General features: G+C 45.3%; 1 protein-coding gene across 4 annotated transcripts in view; it reads right to left on the reverse strand.

Moving 5' to 3' along the window:
- Positions 1–18,001, reverse strand: part of magi3a (membrane associated guanylate kinase, WW and PDZ domain containing 3a) — a 126,685-nt gene that overhangs the window by 50,708 nt on the left and 57,976 nt on the right. For all 4 annotated transcript variants that reach the window (XM_084367376.1, XM_084367377.1, XM_084367379.1 and 1 more), the window contains exon 2: positions 413–529. In XM_084367376.1, coding sequence (XP_084223502.1) covers positions 413–529 — 117 coding nt within the window. The remainder of the gene's footprint in view (positions 1–412; positions 530–18,001) is intronic.

The raw sequence follows: 18,001 nt of genomic DNA on the forward strand, positions 1-18,001 counted from the left end.
GATAACCAAGGTCGGAGTGTAATCCAAAACTGAAAATAAATCTTCTCTCTTAATTCAATACTTTATATATTCAGCCTCGAAAGTCATTAAACATAAAAGCAGAGAAAGTGTGCCATTCTCCCTCGATTCAAAGACGCTTTGTTTTGTGCGAGCCCCGAAGACTTTTTCACTCACTGTGGGTAATTGTAGCTTTCTATATTAAAATATACTCAGGTTCTCCCAGGACATCGGAGCCTGAGACTGGGTGCTGCATAAGAAACACAGGCAAGAACATAAGTATAATGATGCAGGTAGTGCTACAGATGAGAACAGACCTGGCTCCATCTGGAGGGGTCAGGGGGGCAGCAAGCAGAGCCCAGACAGAGGGAGAGAGGAGACTGAGGTGCCCAGGGGCTGTGAAAGCTATACTTACAGGGAATGGTGCGCAGGTACAGGTTGTCCCTGATCACCTGCTGGAGCTTGTGGTCCAGGGAGCCCTTCTGAAACTGCAGGCTGAGGTAGTGACGCAGATCAGTATTCAACACCTTACCTAGAGGGGAAGGAAAGAGAAATGTAGGGGTCAGTCCGACAATTAAATCACGTAGGAGGCCATCTGCACGCCGCTCATTTGAAAACACCCACTCTGATGATTTGATTGAGACAATAAAACAAGGCATTCTTGAATTTGAAGTCGTAATGAGCTACACCAATCTCCCTCCGACAAAACAGCAACGCGCACTACGAGCGGCAAAACATAAGGGTCCTTGTCTGGACAGCAATTACATGCACCTGAGAAGGCAAGGCGCTAAGTGGCAAAGACGGCTCACTGAAGGGATGAAACATTAATTGGGCTCATCTCATTAAAACCCAGATGCATGCATTGCGAAAAGCAGTTACATAACACTAGGACTGTCGGCAGCATTTCAAGCTAAGTCTGAGGAAGTGTAGGAGCTGCAGAGTCACCTCCAAGAGGAGGCGAATTCTCCTCCGAGCGACAGATTGTCAAAGTTAGCGATAAAGGCACGCGGAAGAAACAGAGAGAGATCTGCCTTGTGTTTGCTATAGTCGTACTCTTCCTGTGTGTGGACTCCAGCTGTGGAGCAGGGGCTGTTTCCTCGGGGAAGGGACACGCGGGATGTGCTTTGAATGTGGCTTCAGTCACACTGTGGGAATCAATAACCGAGCGCTCCCTCCTCAAAGCTGCCTGGCAGGGGGGGACACAATTACCCTGAGCACTGGGGTCCCACTATCTACATAGCACGTCATGCTGCAGTTGTTATGACACAGCACACAGCTGCAACAATACTTGTCAAACTCTCATTTCATGTTCTACGTCTGTTTATTCTCTGCTCTCTCTGCGGTCTGAAGCAGCTCTCCGAAGACCAGAGCACGGTCATGTTTGCTGTCGACGTCTGCCGGTTTCCTCTGACGCAAAGGGGTTGAGATCTTCTCCAGATCAGAAAGTGTTGACAAATCAAAAACCAGGCAGAAGCCAGGCTGTGGGTTACTTCATCCAGACTCCAAAATGAGATCTGTACTAAGCTACTTTGAGGAACATCAGTCAATAACATAAAACACCTCTCCCAGAAAGACACCTACGGAGATTTTAAACGCGTCGTTTTTTCCTCATTGAGAGACTAAACCCTGCTGTTGGCTAATCTTCTGATGAATATTTCATCAGAGTGTGCCAGAAGCTTCTCATTTTCACTTCTCAATTTCACTGATCTACCGCTCGCAAAAAAAAGTCATTGTAAACTTGCTTTGATTTCAGCACGAATCGTTTTTTAAACTCCTTTTCGAATCTATTCAGCGTACACTCGGCGTACACACACACACGCAGAAGATCCCCTCTCTCGAACGAGTGGCGGGGCTCAAACTAGCAGAAATTGGCAGGAAGAAACTGAATAAAAAAATAATCATACTGCGAAGTAACAAAGAAAGATATTCCCACAGCAAAAGCAATGAAAATTTTAAAAGAGAGGAGCGACCTACGCATTTCCCACACGCGACTGGAGTTTTACTCTGAAACTCTGAGCAGCAGGAAGTACTGAAGGATAGACTTGGCTACCGGGGAATAAAAAGTTATCGCCCACCAAATTCAAAACTTAAGTTTCTGTGAGGGGATGAAAGGACTACCGCGGGGACTGCAGATTAGCAGATTCGTGTTGCCTGATTGAGAAGCTGATTCTCCCCTTTAAACATCTGCCAAAGAGTGGTGGTGGAAACATTTTTGGAATAAAAGCACTTCCAGTCTCTTGCCTACTTAGTGTTAGACAAAACTCAATACTTTTGCTCCGCAGGCACTCACACTCACATACACACACACACACACACACACACACACACACACACACACACAACAAGCTGAAAATTCAAGTGATTTCTGGAATTCAGAGGCTTTTCGAGTGCCTGCTGCTTTACTTAAGTTGAAACAGTCCAGTAACTGCAGCACGCCAGAGGTACCAAGTGAGAGACCGGGGGCCAAAAGAAGCGTGGCCTCTCCATTATGTAACTCTATAGACTTTTTACTGGCAGAATGAATGAGTGGAATTTAGGTCAAGGAAACAAAAACGCCGGGTCTGGCTACACATTGCAACTAGAAAAAAAACCACAAGCCTGCGGTCCATGTTCCCAGAAGCTATGAGACATGAAAAACCCCAAAACACACACACAAACAACACACACATCCCATTCAGCGTCAGATCTGTTCACATGTTAAACTGAGCCGGAGTGATTCTGCCTCCATCATGGCTTTCATCATGCTTGGGAACGCCACTCTGGATCCAGTTTTCAATACACTGCCCTGAAAGATCAGCTGGTTTCAGTACATACAAAGGATGGAGCTAATTGTCAGCACAGGATTCCTTCAAACCCGAGGGTAGATACCCCACTGGGTCGACAAAATCAATCTCTTTCTCTCTCTCTCTCTCTCTCAAACGCACACACAAACACACAAACACATGCAAATCACCTCCCCTGCCCAAAGCAAACTCCCACTCAAGTGCCTCTAACAGGGTAGTCTTTGTGGCCCGCCTGTCAGGTTGCGTTAGCGTGCTACATCATATCTCCAGAGACGGAGAGAGAAAGAGAAGAAAAGGGAGGCAGCGCCAACTCTCAGCTTCCCGCTAGGTTACAAGGCAGCGCATCACTGGCCTGCCAGGCTGGTAGTACGAGGCATGTTGGACACAATGGAAGCCTTTGTGCCTTGTCATCTGGCTATTAGACCCCTCTCTCATACAAGAGGGGGTAGTTGGTGGGGTAATGAGGGGGGCTTCAGTTCAAGGATGGCGAATCATTAAAAACAGAGGGGGCGCGAGGGAGGGAGAGGAGGACGTTTGCAGAGAGGAGTAATGATGATGCATGGGAAGACACGTGGAAACTCACTCCGCCTCTCTACTCGTGCCCTTTCATCATTATTCTATCGCTCCATCTCTGACTGTGCGTCTTCGCCTCCCTCGCTGCGGAGATTCATCAGCCCTGGCAGATCCCCACGGGGCTCCTCACACCTATGTTTGAGATCGCTTTCTGAGTAGCTATCGGCCTTCCCGTGCATCTCCCCTTTTATTCTCTCTTCTGCTGCAAGCCACTTAACCTTTGGTGTTTCTCTCATATCACAAGCCTTTGCTTTCAAGTGATGTGTGCATCCGCCTGTCGCCACTCCTCTCTGCCCGTCCTTCACCTCTTAGATCATAAAAACCAAGCCCTTTAGCTCTAGCTCTTTCTGAATTTCTAAAGTTTTTCGGTGTCTACAAATATGCGCAAAAAGAAGTGGGAGGACAAGAGACGAGAGAAGACGAGAGGAGACGAGAGGAGGGGTCTTACTTAGATCAATAATAAAAGATCTAAGTACAGATCTGAGAGTAAAGCCATACTGTATGGATTTACGAACAATACCCCCACTTTCTGCCCGTCTCTCTCTCGGTCACACACACATCCACAGAAACTAAAACGGAGCACATGCTCCTGCCCATCATCCTCTCCCGGTCCCTGAAGACATTACATTTTGGGATCTGCCATGGGAAACTCCTACTCTCAGCTCACCTCACCATCTGTCATTTTCTGTAACTGATGTCAAAACTATTGAAGTGCTTTGCACAAAGTCTTTCATTGAGAGAGAGAGACAAGTTGTTTTGCAGCCAAGAGACCGGACAAAAGCTTCAGTCCTTAGACTATTATAAATCGGGTCGAGCATCAGCACAATTTTTGACTCAGATTTTTTGCTGCAAGGCACACAATCCAAGTGCATAGCACAGCAAAGCCTTTAAATAAAGGGTTTTTCTTAATGTTTAAAGTGTCCACAAGCTTTTGAAAAGATAATAAGCTTCAGATTTTTTCAGAGTACAGGGAAAAAGACTAGGACTCTACAGCCATCGTCTGTGAGCTTGCACTTGGGCACAGCTGGGCTTTGAACTAAATGCGATTCTACAATGCTGATGTTTGGCAGATATAACGTTTACCATTTAAGCTTAGCACGTTAGCATGCTAACACTAAACACAAAGCACATATCGGAACAGATTGAAGTTTTGATCTGATGCCATTAAGTGAAAAGTCGAGGTGTCACCAAAGTTGTTACAATTCATCCTGAAGGGACCATGAGCGTCTGCACCAAATTTCATGAAATTTCCTCCAATAGTTGTTGAGATAATTCACTAAAATAATACAGCCATCCTGCTGGGAAAGCTACAAAATCATGCTCATGAGTGAGAGTTTTCATGGAAATAACATTGCTTGGCAACGAGAGAAGAATTGAAAAACAGCCACTTTTTGCCAAATAACCTTGCACACTAGATACTGTGCACTCAGGTGAAGCTATCAGTCTGAGTGCTGCATGAATTTGGCAAAAGAACCCTTCTGTGCCGAAAGTAAATCGACCCGTCTTCTGCTACAGCTTGGCTGACTTTTTGGCACACCAACACGGCCTCACTTCGCCAGGGCCAAAACAACTGACTGAAGTTAAGATGTTTAACCAGGCACCCGATGAAAAAGCAGTCAAATTACAATGTCCTTGCATAGACGCAATGTTTTTCCTAAATGAGAGCGGGAAGCGATGCAGAGATGTCACCGGCAGGGGTGTCAGTGGGCGTCTAATGAGGCGATTCTCTGACAGCGGTGCAGCTCCGGAAAGAGCGAGAGAAAGCCCCTGCCATCTGCTAATTACCACCTTGTTAGGTGCATTTGGCAACTCAGGCTAACAGAATGTCCGGCCTCATTCTGCGTGGCAGGCAGAGAGACTCAACAGTTTATTGGCATTTAAGGGACACCCAGACTCTTCACTTCCCCCCTTAAAATGGCAGAGAGACAAATGGGACACAGACAGACGGACGAGCATTTTGGGCTCCAATAACAACGGTCTCATCGCCCGAAACCCATGTGCAGTGGAAGTGATAATGGCAGAACTACCACGACACTCCTCTTAAACACTTGGTGTGTTTTCCCGTCTGAGACAAGCTCTGCTGCTCTTACAGCCTCTGTTTAAGGTGAGGTATGCTGTAATTGGCCGGCAGTGGGAAGTCAATTAGTGGCTGCAGAGCCCGAGAGATTAATTGTGGATGGAGATGGGGGCTTTGGGATGAAAAATGTTTCATGAAGGTAATCAATGTCGCCGACTGCCCTCTCCCTTCCCTCAGGTTAGACACATCCCTCTTAAAATCCAATTAGTGGGATTGTATCTCAACATCAGGTCAGTCTGCACAAGCCGGGTGTTTTCTGGTTTAAAATGACTAATGACCAGGTTGAAAAACTCCTTATACAACATCCACTTTTTGCTTCAAACTTTGTCCTTTTTGCGATAATAAATCAAGAGTTTCCAGCATGTTTCGCAGTAAAAGTCAGCAGCCACGAGCCTCAGATTCCCATTAATAACAGAGCACAGAGAGAGAGATGTGACTCTTCATACGATTTTGAGCTTGCCGTGCCACAAGGACAATCCCTGCACCCTTGGCAGAATTGCATGATCAACTGTTTAAGCAGATAATTGAAAGGAATAGTCCTGCGACACATTGCGTGCAGGCTTAATGTTGCGGGCATATAATAGTCAATGTGATAATCATCAGCCCACTTGGCAAAAGACACAGATGGCGTCCCAAAGCACTCAGCATTCAGAAATATATTCTTGGCTCTGGATTGGCTTTCCTGCTATTGTTGGCTGACTGTACTAAATATCCATTAGTTACATGTTTGAAATAAAAGTGGCTCAGTGCTTTCTTGGCCCATTTAATAACACACGCCTATTCTGTTGATACTTAAAGTACAATGTGTCTACAATCTCACAACTTCAGAGCAGCCAGCTGAAGTGTGTAGGAGGGTATAATGAGTTATTGCTGAAAGAGGTGAGATTGGATTAATTGAAGGCACTGTGTCCTTGCCAGTCACTGTGTTAAAACATGAGACAAAAAGTGTCAAGCTTTTTTTTTTTCCTTTTTTTCCCCCAGACACAGAGAAGTGACCTTGAATTTGTCATTTCTAATCCTATTGCGGCTTAGAGAAAGACATTTAACAAAAAGGCTGAAATTACGGTGAGGTCGAGCCTCGCCCAGTCTTCTCTGTCCCTTTTTTGGATTCTGTGCTGGGGCAGGGAGGTGAAAGAACAGTCACAGCCACCCTGAGGTCATCCTGGGCGGGCGGGGCTTTCTCCCTTTCTCCTGTCCGACTTCCTGTGATGAGGAGCAGACTGACGGATCATGACTTTAACCTCTCCTTCGCCCGGTATCCATCTCCAACCGCTTCCCTGAGCACTGCTTTCTGCCCTGCAGTCTTTCAGGTTCAGTGCAGCTCAGTGGACACTCCCACCACCATCACTGCGGTGGTTAGCGGCTCGCTGCCCATTAGTCTCGCATAGCCAGACCTATCTCCACTAGGGCTGTGTCAGCACTGGAGGAAGGTCTGGCTCCACCCATTATCATTCTGGTATAGGGGGGAAGATGTTGTGGCTTGTTTGTATTTCTTTGAACCAATCACAATCATCTTGGGCAGTGCTAAACCCAGGAGGCACCAATGATGCCCCTGCAAACTAGTGGGTCAGACTAACTGCCCATAGGTGTCATCCATACTAAAAAATGTTAGGACCATCCAGAGCTGAATTAAGTGTGTTAGAGGGTAAAATTAGGAATAACTAATTTGATGGTTTGATGTTTGTTTTGCCCTTTGTTTGGTCTGTTGCTCCCCTGAAATCTATCAGCTGGTATTCGATGGACTTGCACAATGTGGTCTTCTGTACATTGGACATTCATGGTCCCCAGGGGATGAATCCTAATGCATCCTTTGGTGAGTCTTCCTTTTCCTTGACTTTGAAATGTCTAAACAACTATCTAATGGACTGCCGTGAAAATTTGTACAGACATTTATGGCCCCCGGAGGATGTTGATGGTTTTCATGTCGTGCCACCAGCAAATCAGAGCTTCAACTTATCCAGTGAAATATCTCGGCGTTGACTGTTCCCCTAACTTTTCACCGCGCCCGACCATTGATCTTTGTGGCTCTGAGTGAAATGTCTCGACAACTGATTAATTGCCAAGAAATATGATACAGACATCCATGTCCCCCACGGGATGAATCCTAATAACTTTGGTGACTCCTTACTTTCACATACTGCCAACAATTTTTTCCCCTAAGAGTTAGATGTTAGCGTGCTAACACGCTTAAATTTAATGGCAAAAAACTGGATGGTGAGCATAATATCTGCTCAGCATGTGTGAGTGAGCATGTTAGCCTTCAGCATTTAGCTCAAGGCAGCACTGTGTTCACTACGTTCAGCCTCACAGTGCTGCCAGCGTCTGGCGTGCCGCCAGCAAGTCTCGTCACTGTAACCGATTACATCACACGCACATCCATGAGCTAATCGCTGTTCGAAACACCTGTCATTGTGATGCAGTTTCACAGCTTTTCTGTTCATAGCCAGAAACCATCTCATTCACTTCAGCATCGAAAGTAGCCCCCTATGAGCTATATTTAGAAGTGAATTGAGTCTGGGATCTGTGGTTTTTAATTAAGCTATTAACCAGGAAATAATTTACATCACGGCTGAGCTGACAATGGCAGTTTTGTTTACCAAGGAGGGCAGCTGCAATGCTAATAGCAGTGACACTAATGGTCCGGTTTCATGTGCCGACCACCTCAGGAGGTCTGGTGTGCCACATTAACAGTTCAGTACAGAACCAGACACTGAGACCGGGGCTACTGGCCCAAGGCATGTGTCCTACAGTGTAAAGTCTGCTATTCAGGGAGGCACTGCGAAAAGAAGAACCTAACAATCAGAGAGAAACCCGGGTCAATACAGCAAGACAGACCTTAACGAGCCATGGAGAGCTCTGTTGTCCACTACCGCCAAGGGCATTGTTCAAGCATGTATTTCCAATATTATGACCAGCAAGACTGATACGGAAAGAGAGAGAAAGGATGGTAGAGAGGATGAAAAGACCAGGATTTTTAACAAGGTATCTTTAGGCTTTAGCACCTGTCTCTTTAGCCACTGGTTTCTCTTTCATCTCCACGCTCCAATATCCCTGCACCTCTGGTCTGCTTAAAAATGCACAGCTCTAAAACCTCTAACGGTGAGGTCAACCCCCTCGTGAGGCATACAAACAAGATAAAATGAATGGATGAAAATGCATACTGCGGCAGAGCTCAGGACGGGAGCACTACGGTTTATCTAGGTGTGTGTATGTGTGCGCATTGTGCCCCCTTTGTTCATTTGGCTGATCTGTTGTGTGGAGCCTGTCAGGATGTGATGCAGAGAAGCAGAACCTCCCTTCTGTACTGCGCATCATCAAAAGCCTGCCGCTGTTTGCAATCACTGTGGTCTGAGCTCTCCGTCTGTCTATTTGCACACACACACACACGCACGCACCTGCTGTACACAAACACATGCACACACCCTCGGTTAAAACAAAAAACACCCACTCGTACCGCACGTGAGCATAGATGCGTGCACACACACCAACACACGATTGGCTTCCAGGGAAACCGACTGAGAAAGAAAGAGATCAAAGAGTCGAACAATCTTTTTCGCCTCATCTCCATGATAGAGAGTGATCTTTGCGTCCCATCGTATGGAGGCGGAGACAAAGGGTTTCATTGTCATCAGCGGATCAGAGAGAATGAAAGACACGACGCGGGGAGGGAGCAATCAGCGTATTGTAGAAGGATCTGAAAGAGAGGAAACCACATGGAGATGGATGGAGCGGCGGCAGCAGCAGAACATCAGAGGCTCTCGTGGATTACGGGTTCTGCAGTGCAAGTAAAGTGATGCGCTCTTAGCCTCAATAACTTGGGCTGTCACTGACAATATGCTGCCCGATGCATCAGAGAGAACCCCAGGAGACACAAAAGTCTCTCTATCTTGTGCTTTTCCTTTCTCTCACAGAGGCACACACAAACACTGCTAACCCCCAAAAAAGGGAGCTGGAAACACCCGGACGACACTGCATCAGAGATTTCTTCGTCATGGTGACAGAGGTATACATGTGACATGTACCTACTGAGGTAACCGCTCTCTTGGCTTGCATATACGTGTGTAAAGCACCGTTCAAAGGCCTTGGGTATGTCAGCAGTGATGTTTTAAGTACGTCTGCTAATAATATGCACATCGGAGCAGAAGGCATTGTGTTGGAAAGTGCAGCCCGCGGTGCTGCAGTTGCTGATTTGACGTGAGCAGCTCTCGTTGCCGGGGCTGACCCAGATGCTGCCACCACCCTCGACACTCGCACACATCTTCAAAGGGCGTCCTGCTGACACGGGCGCATGCCAAGGCCACATTTGCAAACATTGGTGCTGAAGCAATTAGATAATTAATTGATTAGCTACAAACATTCAATCAAGTGAGAACACCAGTCAGTTTTATGAGGCAAACATTTGCTTTTGCATTTTTCTACTTTCTCCACTCAGATACCAAGTTTCGGACGATTGGTCGGAAAGCAAATAAAGTACAAGTACCTCAAAATGATTCTTAAGTACATTACTTGAATTGTTTCTTTCCACCAGTGGTATCAAATAGTTTGCTGGTTGTCAGAGATGCATTAACTTACCTGGTTTTAACTCCGTTCTCCTGGCATGAAGTAGACCAGCCAGTGAGTAGTTCATTATGGTAATTTAATAAAGTGCTGTATACTGACACAAATGTGAGGAAATGTATCTTGTGCACTTTCATTTTAAGGCTGCTCTGCATTTCTACTCCACTACATTTGCAGATTAAGATAGTAGATACAAAACATGTGATGATCTAGTGATAAAATACTTAATGCATAATCAGAAAATAAAATACCCAGCCGGTACATGAAGTAATTGAAATTAGCTTCAACTCATCCAACTACAGTATTAAAAGCAACAGCATCACTAAAGGAGCCGATCTACCTAGTTAGAGAGTTTATGTTAGTACTAATCTTTATAACTGCTCAGTGCTCGAGCAGATAAGTCAAACTTTGAAGTCAGGACTTCTTCACAGTAACGCCGCTGCTTCTCACTGAAGTAAATGGAGCATGCTGTTTTGCTGCACCATCTCTCTTCCCTCCCTTTAAAAATTCAGATCTCCTCTCCTGTAGAAAATGTAGGGTCATGAAGAAAGGGGCCAGCGGCATCATCACATAAAAGTGGGATTAGCCCTGCGAGTGGCTTCAGGGGAATCAACAAAAAAATAACCATCAGGAGTTGGAATGCTTTTTTCACGCTTCAGCGCCCACCGTAATCACTGTGTTCGTGTTTGATTGAAAGCAACAACATGTAACTTCCTGGAGAAACAAAGTTGATTGTTGAGTCTCGTCAACCGGGTCATCAAATACTCACGCCCTGGGCTGGCAGCTCGGGTTGGCCGCCAACCTAGAGCGTCGGTATTTGACGACCTTGTGATGAAACTCTTTGTTCAGGAAATTACATTTTGTTTGCTTTAATGTTCAGTTGTGTTACCTGGAGATTCAGTTGCAGATCGATCTCTACTGCAGAGATAAATGCAAACTGACAATCATAACATTAATATATCATGTTGTTAGATTATCAGGGGCACTTTGGTGGGTATATACCGAATGTATAACCTCCTGTAACATTTCATCACTGACAACACTTCACTGATGAGGTCCTTGGCTGGTGGCTGTGGCTAAAAAAGACTAATTCCAGGTTCAGGGAAAGGTGTATCCACCATTTCTCACAAACATGCACACACCCACAGACACAACCTGATCCCTGCCGTCCATCTCCAGGAGGTCAGGTAGAAATGGGGTGCACGAGGAGAAACCACTCTCCTCCATTACATCCATCCATCATGTGCTGGGAGCCGCTGGCTGCAGAACAGGATACTCGCCTATCAATGAAATGAGTCAGCTGGCTGGACTTCAGTCATTTCAGCCCTGTGTTCACCTTACATCCCTCTCACTGAGAGATGTGTGCGCCTGTGTTGCGAGTGTGTGTGTGCAGAGAATGGGCTAGAGAGTTATGGTGGGTGGGTTACTGAGCGCATGACTTTAGCTTGGTGAAGCCCATGGACATCGCTCAGCCACTGGATACTGACATTTAGTCCGTGATTTATCTGTATCTCTTTGAAGGCACACACAAGGGGCTGCTCAATAAGCTGGGCAGATGCCCAGGGAGGAGAGGGCAGCCACATCAGTCACTCACAGCAGATGAAAAGGCTTTAGCAGCCGGACGCTGGAGAGCAGACATGAAGAGAATCAGAGGCGAAACCTGCCGACAACCACTGAATGTCAACTGAATATTTACCCCATGCTGTGTTCAAGGCTCTCCCCTGATGACTGAAATTTGTATTCTTCCTGTTGCACATAGCAGACGTTAGTTATGTTTAATAAATAATTCTTGCACATGACGGATGGAACTAATGGGTGGGGTGTGGGGGTGAATCAAAACGAACATCTGTGTGCTTGATGCTGCTACGAGATAGAAAAAAATGGCTTCGACTCAGTCAGCCAACACCCTCTCTGTAAACACGGCAGAGTGTGTGTGGTCCCTCCACACACATCATGTTTGTATCTGTGTATACGGCTCGATACAATTTCTAATTTTGACCCGTACGTCTCAGTTTCTAGTGCCCCTCAGAACAGAGTTACAAGGAGAAGTGTTTGAAATCCCTTCAAGAGCCTCACACTTCTTCAGTTGTCATCGACGGCGTTTATGTGCACAGACACGGCTGGACATTTCCAAAAATGCCGTCTTCAGCTGCGGCGGTTTCTACGGCGCAACTGCAGCAATCGTGCTATTATCAAAATGCCATTTCGCCATTTATCTGACAGATAGAAAAGCGTGGACGCTCGCAATTTGTTCACAACTTCACGCTATCAATCAAGTCATCAAAAAAAACGGTCACTAATGGGGGTTTAGAGGCTAACGTTAGCAACCTGGGCCCAGACAGAACAAAACCTCAAAGAACTAGTGGCGACAATGATTGACTGTTGCATCGCCTCACATTGCCTGTCCCTCCATCAAGAAGCTGCACAGGAACAAAACACAAAGATAAAGGATAAACCTCGCCATATCACCAGGAAGTGGTCGACTGTATTCGTCTTTAAAAGAGGGAAACCGGAAGACTCAGGACTGTAGATACTGAATTTGTACTGCTGCTATTTTGCTGAGTTTTTTTGCACTGCCCTTGATAATGATAACTTTATTTTAATCGAGATTTGTCTTGTAAAAAGTTGCAATGGGCGCTGACAAAAAATAAGGAGAAACGGCGCTAAATGGGTGAAATCATGGATCCTTCTGCCACAGGCTCAATGGGCTTTCCCTTTCTCTTTCTCGTTCTCTTCTCATGCACTGATCCACTTAGCTGAACAGCCAATCAGGGTGATCCCTCTTACCGACGGGCTCCGCCACGGATTCTACATGCTCAGCTGAATATTGTTGCAATTTCGAGGAACATATCAGCAATTACAAAGTGACGTTTGCTACCGAGACATTAGAGAACTAGTAGTGATTATTTTATTTGTTATGAAGAAAAGGATCATAATGCATTGAAAGAGTTCTCATAACCCTCAGTTTGAAGTGTGCCTCTGAAAAACCTCGACCCCAACAAGAATCGGGACACCCTAGGTGCACAATGGTGGGGTAGGGATAAAGAGGAAAGGGCTGTGTTTTGGACTGAGCTCATGCATTTGTAGGTATGTGTCTGACAAAAGTTAATAGCAGCTCTGCAAATGTGTATTCAAGCTGCTCCCTACATTCACAGCAGTCATACAAAAGGAGACTGCAACTGATGCTTAAGGGAAACGCACACATGTGTTGATCCACAGCCTGAGCCTTTTTGTCAGCATCCTGAAAATATTAGGGGTCTTTCTGTCAGGAATGAACAGAACACTGGGAGACCATGGCAGTAATGACACCCAGCCTGAGTGGAGTGAGTCATGGTGTTGTGTTGTTCTGGGACTGATCCAGTCAGAGCCGATTTTTAATAGAGCAGAGTCCTCTCCCTGTCGATCCATAGGTCTTTGTTATTAGTATGATGTCACGGAGATAGCTCTCCGGAGCTCTCTGTTAGGGAGGGGGTTTGGGATTTTGTCAGATTGATTCGTTCCATGTGCGGTGGTTCCTGCTGACTCACTGCACTTATTCATCCTGGCGTTCAGTCACAGTCACACGTCCGAGCGAAGAGGGTAGGTCACCCCTTTCAGAGGCTAACCTTACAAAGTGCAGGATGGCTTCTGTCATGACAAAAGACCGGAGCTGGGGAGAGTCAGATCTCTGAGAAAGCCTGATAAAAACTGAACTGATTCAGTGGACCGGCATCAACCAAAACATAACCCCTGCAACCCCCCCGAACACTATCTCTCCTGACAAACTGCACGCACAAGCACAAAACCACAGAGATATTATTTCAGAGACATATTGAAATGTCAATAAATGCTTGAGGATACGGTCACCCCGACCACAAACACATTGACTCACTCCCACTGACTCACTCAATGATAATTATCGGGGTTATTTCGCCACAGATGCTCTTCTGATACTCCCAAACGGACACGCTCTGCACTGTCAGACAGAAAAACACACAAATGTGATGATAACAACGGAGTGAACAATACACATGAGTTAATAAAAGGTCAAGAATGTGGGTGGGATGAGGAGAGGCAAAAACGAGGGAGAGGAGGAAGGAGGAAAAATGTTTATGCATGCGTCGACGGAGTCTCAATACACGAGCTTGAACTCCCCCGTGCACAGCTTCGAGGTGGAGGTGCACCGCGATTGCATTGGGAGACAAACGTTCCTCGCCTCTTTTGTGCTCTCCTCACACACTCCTCGAGGTTTTTCTTTTGACAGCTGAAAGCCTTGCCATCTCTAAACGCAGAGAAGTGTGTCTTGCTCTGCATCAAAACAACCCTGCTCTGATGTGTCGAGTGCTATGAAAAACAAGTTGGGCGCTGGCAGCACTGAAGGAGACGAGAGGGGAACGGCGTGACAGTGCGGAGTGACGGCTGCACACACATAACCCGACTTATTAAAGAGGATAGCACGAGCCTTACTTGTTTTTTGATTTACTTTCAGGGATTTTTTTTTCCCACTGAAAGATCTTCAATCTTCACATTCAACAGTAGGTACTTAGGAAACTTATTGTGCTGTTGACTAGGGGTTCTCATAAGGAGCTCTCTGAGGAGAGCAATTTTTGTACACCAGCACGAAGGATCAGAAAGTTTGAAGTCCATCTCGGGGAGAACTTTACCAACAGTCATTTATTGCCTTGTCACATGAGAAATGCCTTCTCGGTATTCGATTATTGTACACTTAAAAACAAAACAAAAAACTCTCTTTGTGCATTAATAAAACCATACACTTCTCTCTCTTTTCCTTTGTTTAAGTTACCAATCTGTGTCCCTCATTTCTGTATTTGTTAGGATGTTGGTGAATAAAGAAAGAAAAAACAAACCCAAGAGAAATTGAAGAAGCCAGATGAGTACTTTTATTTTGAAAAGACGTTGAGTAATAGGTTATGGCTTTTTAAGTTTACTTGCTAACTAGTCTTGAGGTAATGTTATAATTGGTTATGACCAAATTGTGTTGTATTAACAAAAAAATAATAGTTGGAAGGTTAATGATTTCTGAAAGTCATTTAAAAAACTAGATATGTGGGATCTGTTTTAACCTTTTGATAGAGCAGGGGTTTATAAACTAATTAAAAGCAGTTAATTCATCATTGAGGTGAACATCTCTAAAGAGCTTATTTAAAAGAGGACAGAAGAGGAGCTCACGACCACGCGAGTGTTAACAGGGACAATATTAAACAAGAACAGTTGGGAATAAACATTTGAAAGCGATACAGAATAACTCAGAGCCTTAATGCAATATATTCCAATAGATTCCCTTTGCATAAACAAAAGCAGTTGCACCATGAATTGATGCATACAAATTCACCAAAATGCAGGAAATTAGGGTCTGAAGCTGAAAAAGTTTCTGAGGAAAGATCCCCCAGAGTCCCCACCAATGTTGAAGTGAAACCTACAATCTTGTTTAGTAAGTAAGTAAGTACGGCTTTGTTTGTGTAGCACTCTGGAAAACACAAAGAACTTGAACTACACACAAAAAAACAAAAATACCCGTGAATAAACAAATTAGGTGTGTTTTTGATTGTGCATTTTTAACATTTTACATAATGGGAACAAGGGATTAGAGCAAGGTTCCTCTTTTGTGCAGTAACACACACAAATACTGCTAAAAAAAACAAAAGCATGAACACAGATACACCAATTAAGCATTAGGCTACATACTCACACACATGCACACACGCACTCTTACACACAGAAGCTCACAGGTGGATGAGCAGATTAAGGACATGTAACCCCAGGTGAGGGGGATTCATTAGGCTTAATTACTCAAACTCGGCGTCCCTTTATTAGGGCACATGTCCCAGTGGGAGTGAAGAGAATGAGGATGCCAGTGATAAAGACAATAATGACTTTAATCGACTGTGGAGGTGAATTCATACCGCTCTCTGCTTTTCCCTGAGAATATTTCTGAACTGGGTAATCAATGGGAGAAGGAGGGGGACGAGGACCGGGCTCCGTGGCGAGGTCTCCTATCGGTGGGTAACTCATGGACTTGCTGGAGACGGTGTATCGGTTGAATAAAAGCGTATAAAACTGCACTGGGAACTGATTCACAACACAGCCAGCGGGTCTCATTTACACCTGTGAGGAAGATTGGAAGCCAAATGTCAATGCCAAAAACAATCTCCATGTAGCAGGGACTGATTGAAACATTTCACTTTGCATCGGCCACAAAAGCCTCACCATCATTTAACAAACAATTACTCTACACGCCGATTCATATTCAGGGGTGAACTGTGGGGGCGAGCTTTGCAGCGGTGTGTCCTTGGCTATGAGTTTTCAACCTGCCAGCCTGTGAATGCAACTCCATACATTCACACTGCTGAACAGTTTGTGAAATGTTCATAGAGATTAAACAGCCCCACTGTAATGAGAGAAAGTCAACAGCATAATTATGTCAGGCAATACTGAGTATTTTTCTTTGCACCTCAGGGTTTGATTTTGTGTGACTGCTCTCAGTGTGAATGACAAGTCTGTCAGGGAGCAGGCGTGGGGAATCTATTAGGGCCGAAGCAGGAAAAAAAAAAAAAAAAAAGAGAGCACGATTTGCGGTGCAACCCCTAATTTTCAATTACAATAGTGGATTAATAGCAATCAGCACACCCAGGTGGTGCCTGTGATTAGCTAATCTACAGAAGCATGCATAATGACATCTGTTCCACTCCACACCTCACGCTAGCCTTCCCTGGTTAACATACTGTAGCGAGCAGCGGAGGAAGAAGAGGAGGGGAGAGGGACTCACTGCCATGACAAAATGTTTCGTCATGAATAAGAAGTACAGCTGTGCGCCTCCGCGCACCAGTCGAGCTGCTCCTCCTGAGCTTTGGTGTTGAATAGCGGCTGAAAATATCTTTTTTTGCAGAACATCATGACGTCATAGTGAAGCTGACCTTTGACCTGTTAGATATATGATATGTCATCACTTAATCATTTGATCCTTTTAGACGTGTGTGAAAATCATCACATGAATCATTGAGTAATAGCCAAATGTTACCATGACCTTGACCTTCAACCACCAAAATCAGTTCATCCTTGGGTCCAAGCGGACATTGTGCCAAATTTGGAGAAATTCCCTCAAGGTGTAATTGAGATATTGTGAACACAATAATGGGATGGACTGATGGACAACCCCTGAAAAATATAATGCCTCCTGCCATGGCTATCTGTGGCGAGGAGGCACAGAAATGTCCTGACACACGCGGTCACATTGTGAAGTCTGTAACTTCACCATTCCTCTCATTTGACTTAGTATCAACAGTGAGGAGAGGAGAGCACAGAGAGGCAATTAAAAAACTAAATTTGCTCCACTGAAATGAACTCGCACGACATCACGGCCTGCTCTGCCCCACTGAAGCCCTTCTTGGGGGAAAAAGCCGGCACATGTGTGCAAAATCAAACTCCGGCGCTTCAAAGACATTCTGCCACTTAATCGAGTCGACACAAACCCATGGCATTGATGATGAGTCGTTTTCAAACCATTTCCCTCCTAAGTGGACCGACGAAGTTAAACGCTCGCAGCAAATCTTCTTAATAGTGAAGGAGGGGGAAAAAAAGCGGAGAGCGGGCGCTTATTCAGAGGAATAAATACATTTTCAATTAGCCGGCAGAGGCAGGCGAAGGAAACGCCATTACAGAACGGTCCAGTTTTCATCCCACAGCCTGACTCGGATTTGAGGCATCACTCATTGTTGTGTTAACGGCTTTTAACTAATTGTCTCTAGACCTCGGGCCTGTTTTGACTTTGCCCACCCTCTTTGGATTAAATATGCTTGGAAAAAAAAGCGCAAAGATAATGAAACTCTGCTGTATGTGGGCTGCCAGAGTGTAAACCAGTGTAATTATCCCTGCATGAAATTTACAAGGTCTGCCCGAGACACGCGGAGCTGTGTGTAGCGTGTGGTTGATTTTGTGTTATTATTGTCACAGCCAAATGAGGTTACTGACCCTCTGACCTGCTCTACTCCAGAGGCATCACACAGCTAGGAAATAC

Source organism: Pagrus pagrus (genome assembly GCF_965226575.1).
Source record: "Pagrus pagrus genome assembly, chromosome: 11".
NCBI lineage: Eukaryota > Metazoa > Chordata > Actinopteri > Spariformes > Sparidae > Pagrus > Pagrus pagrus.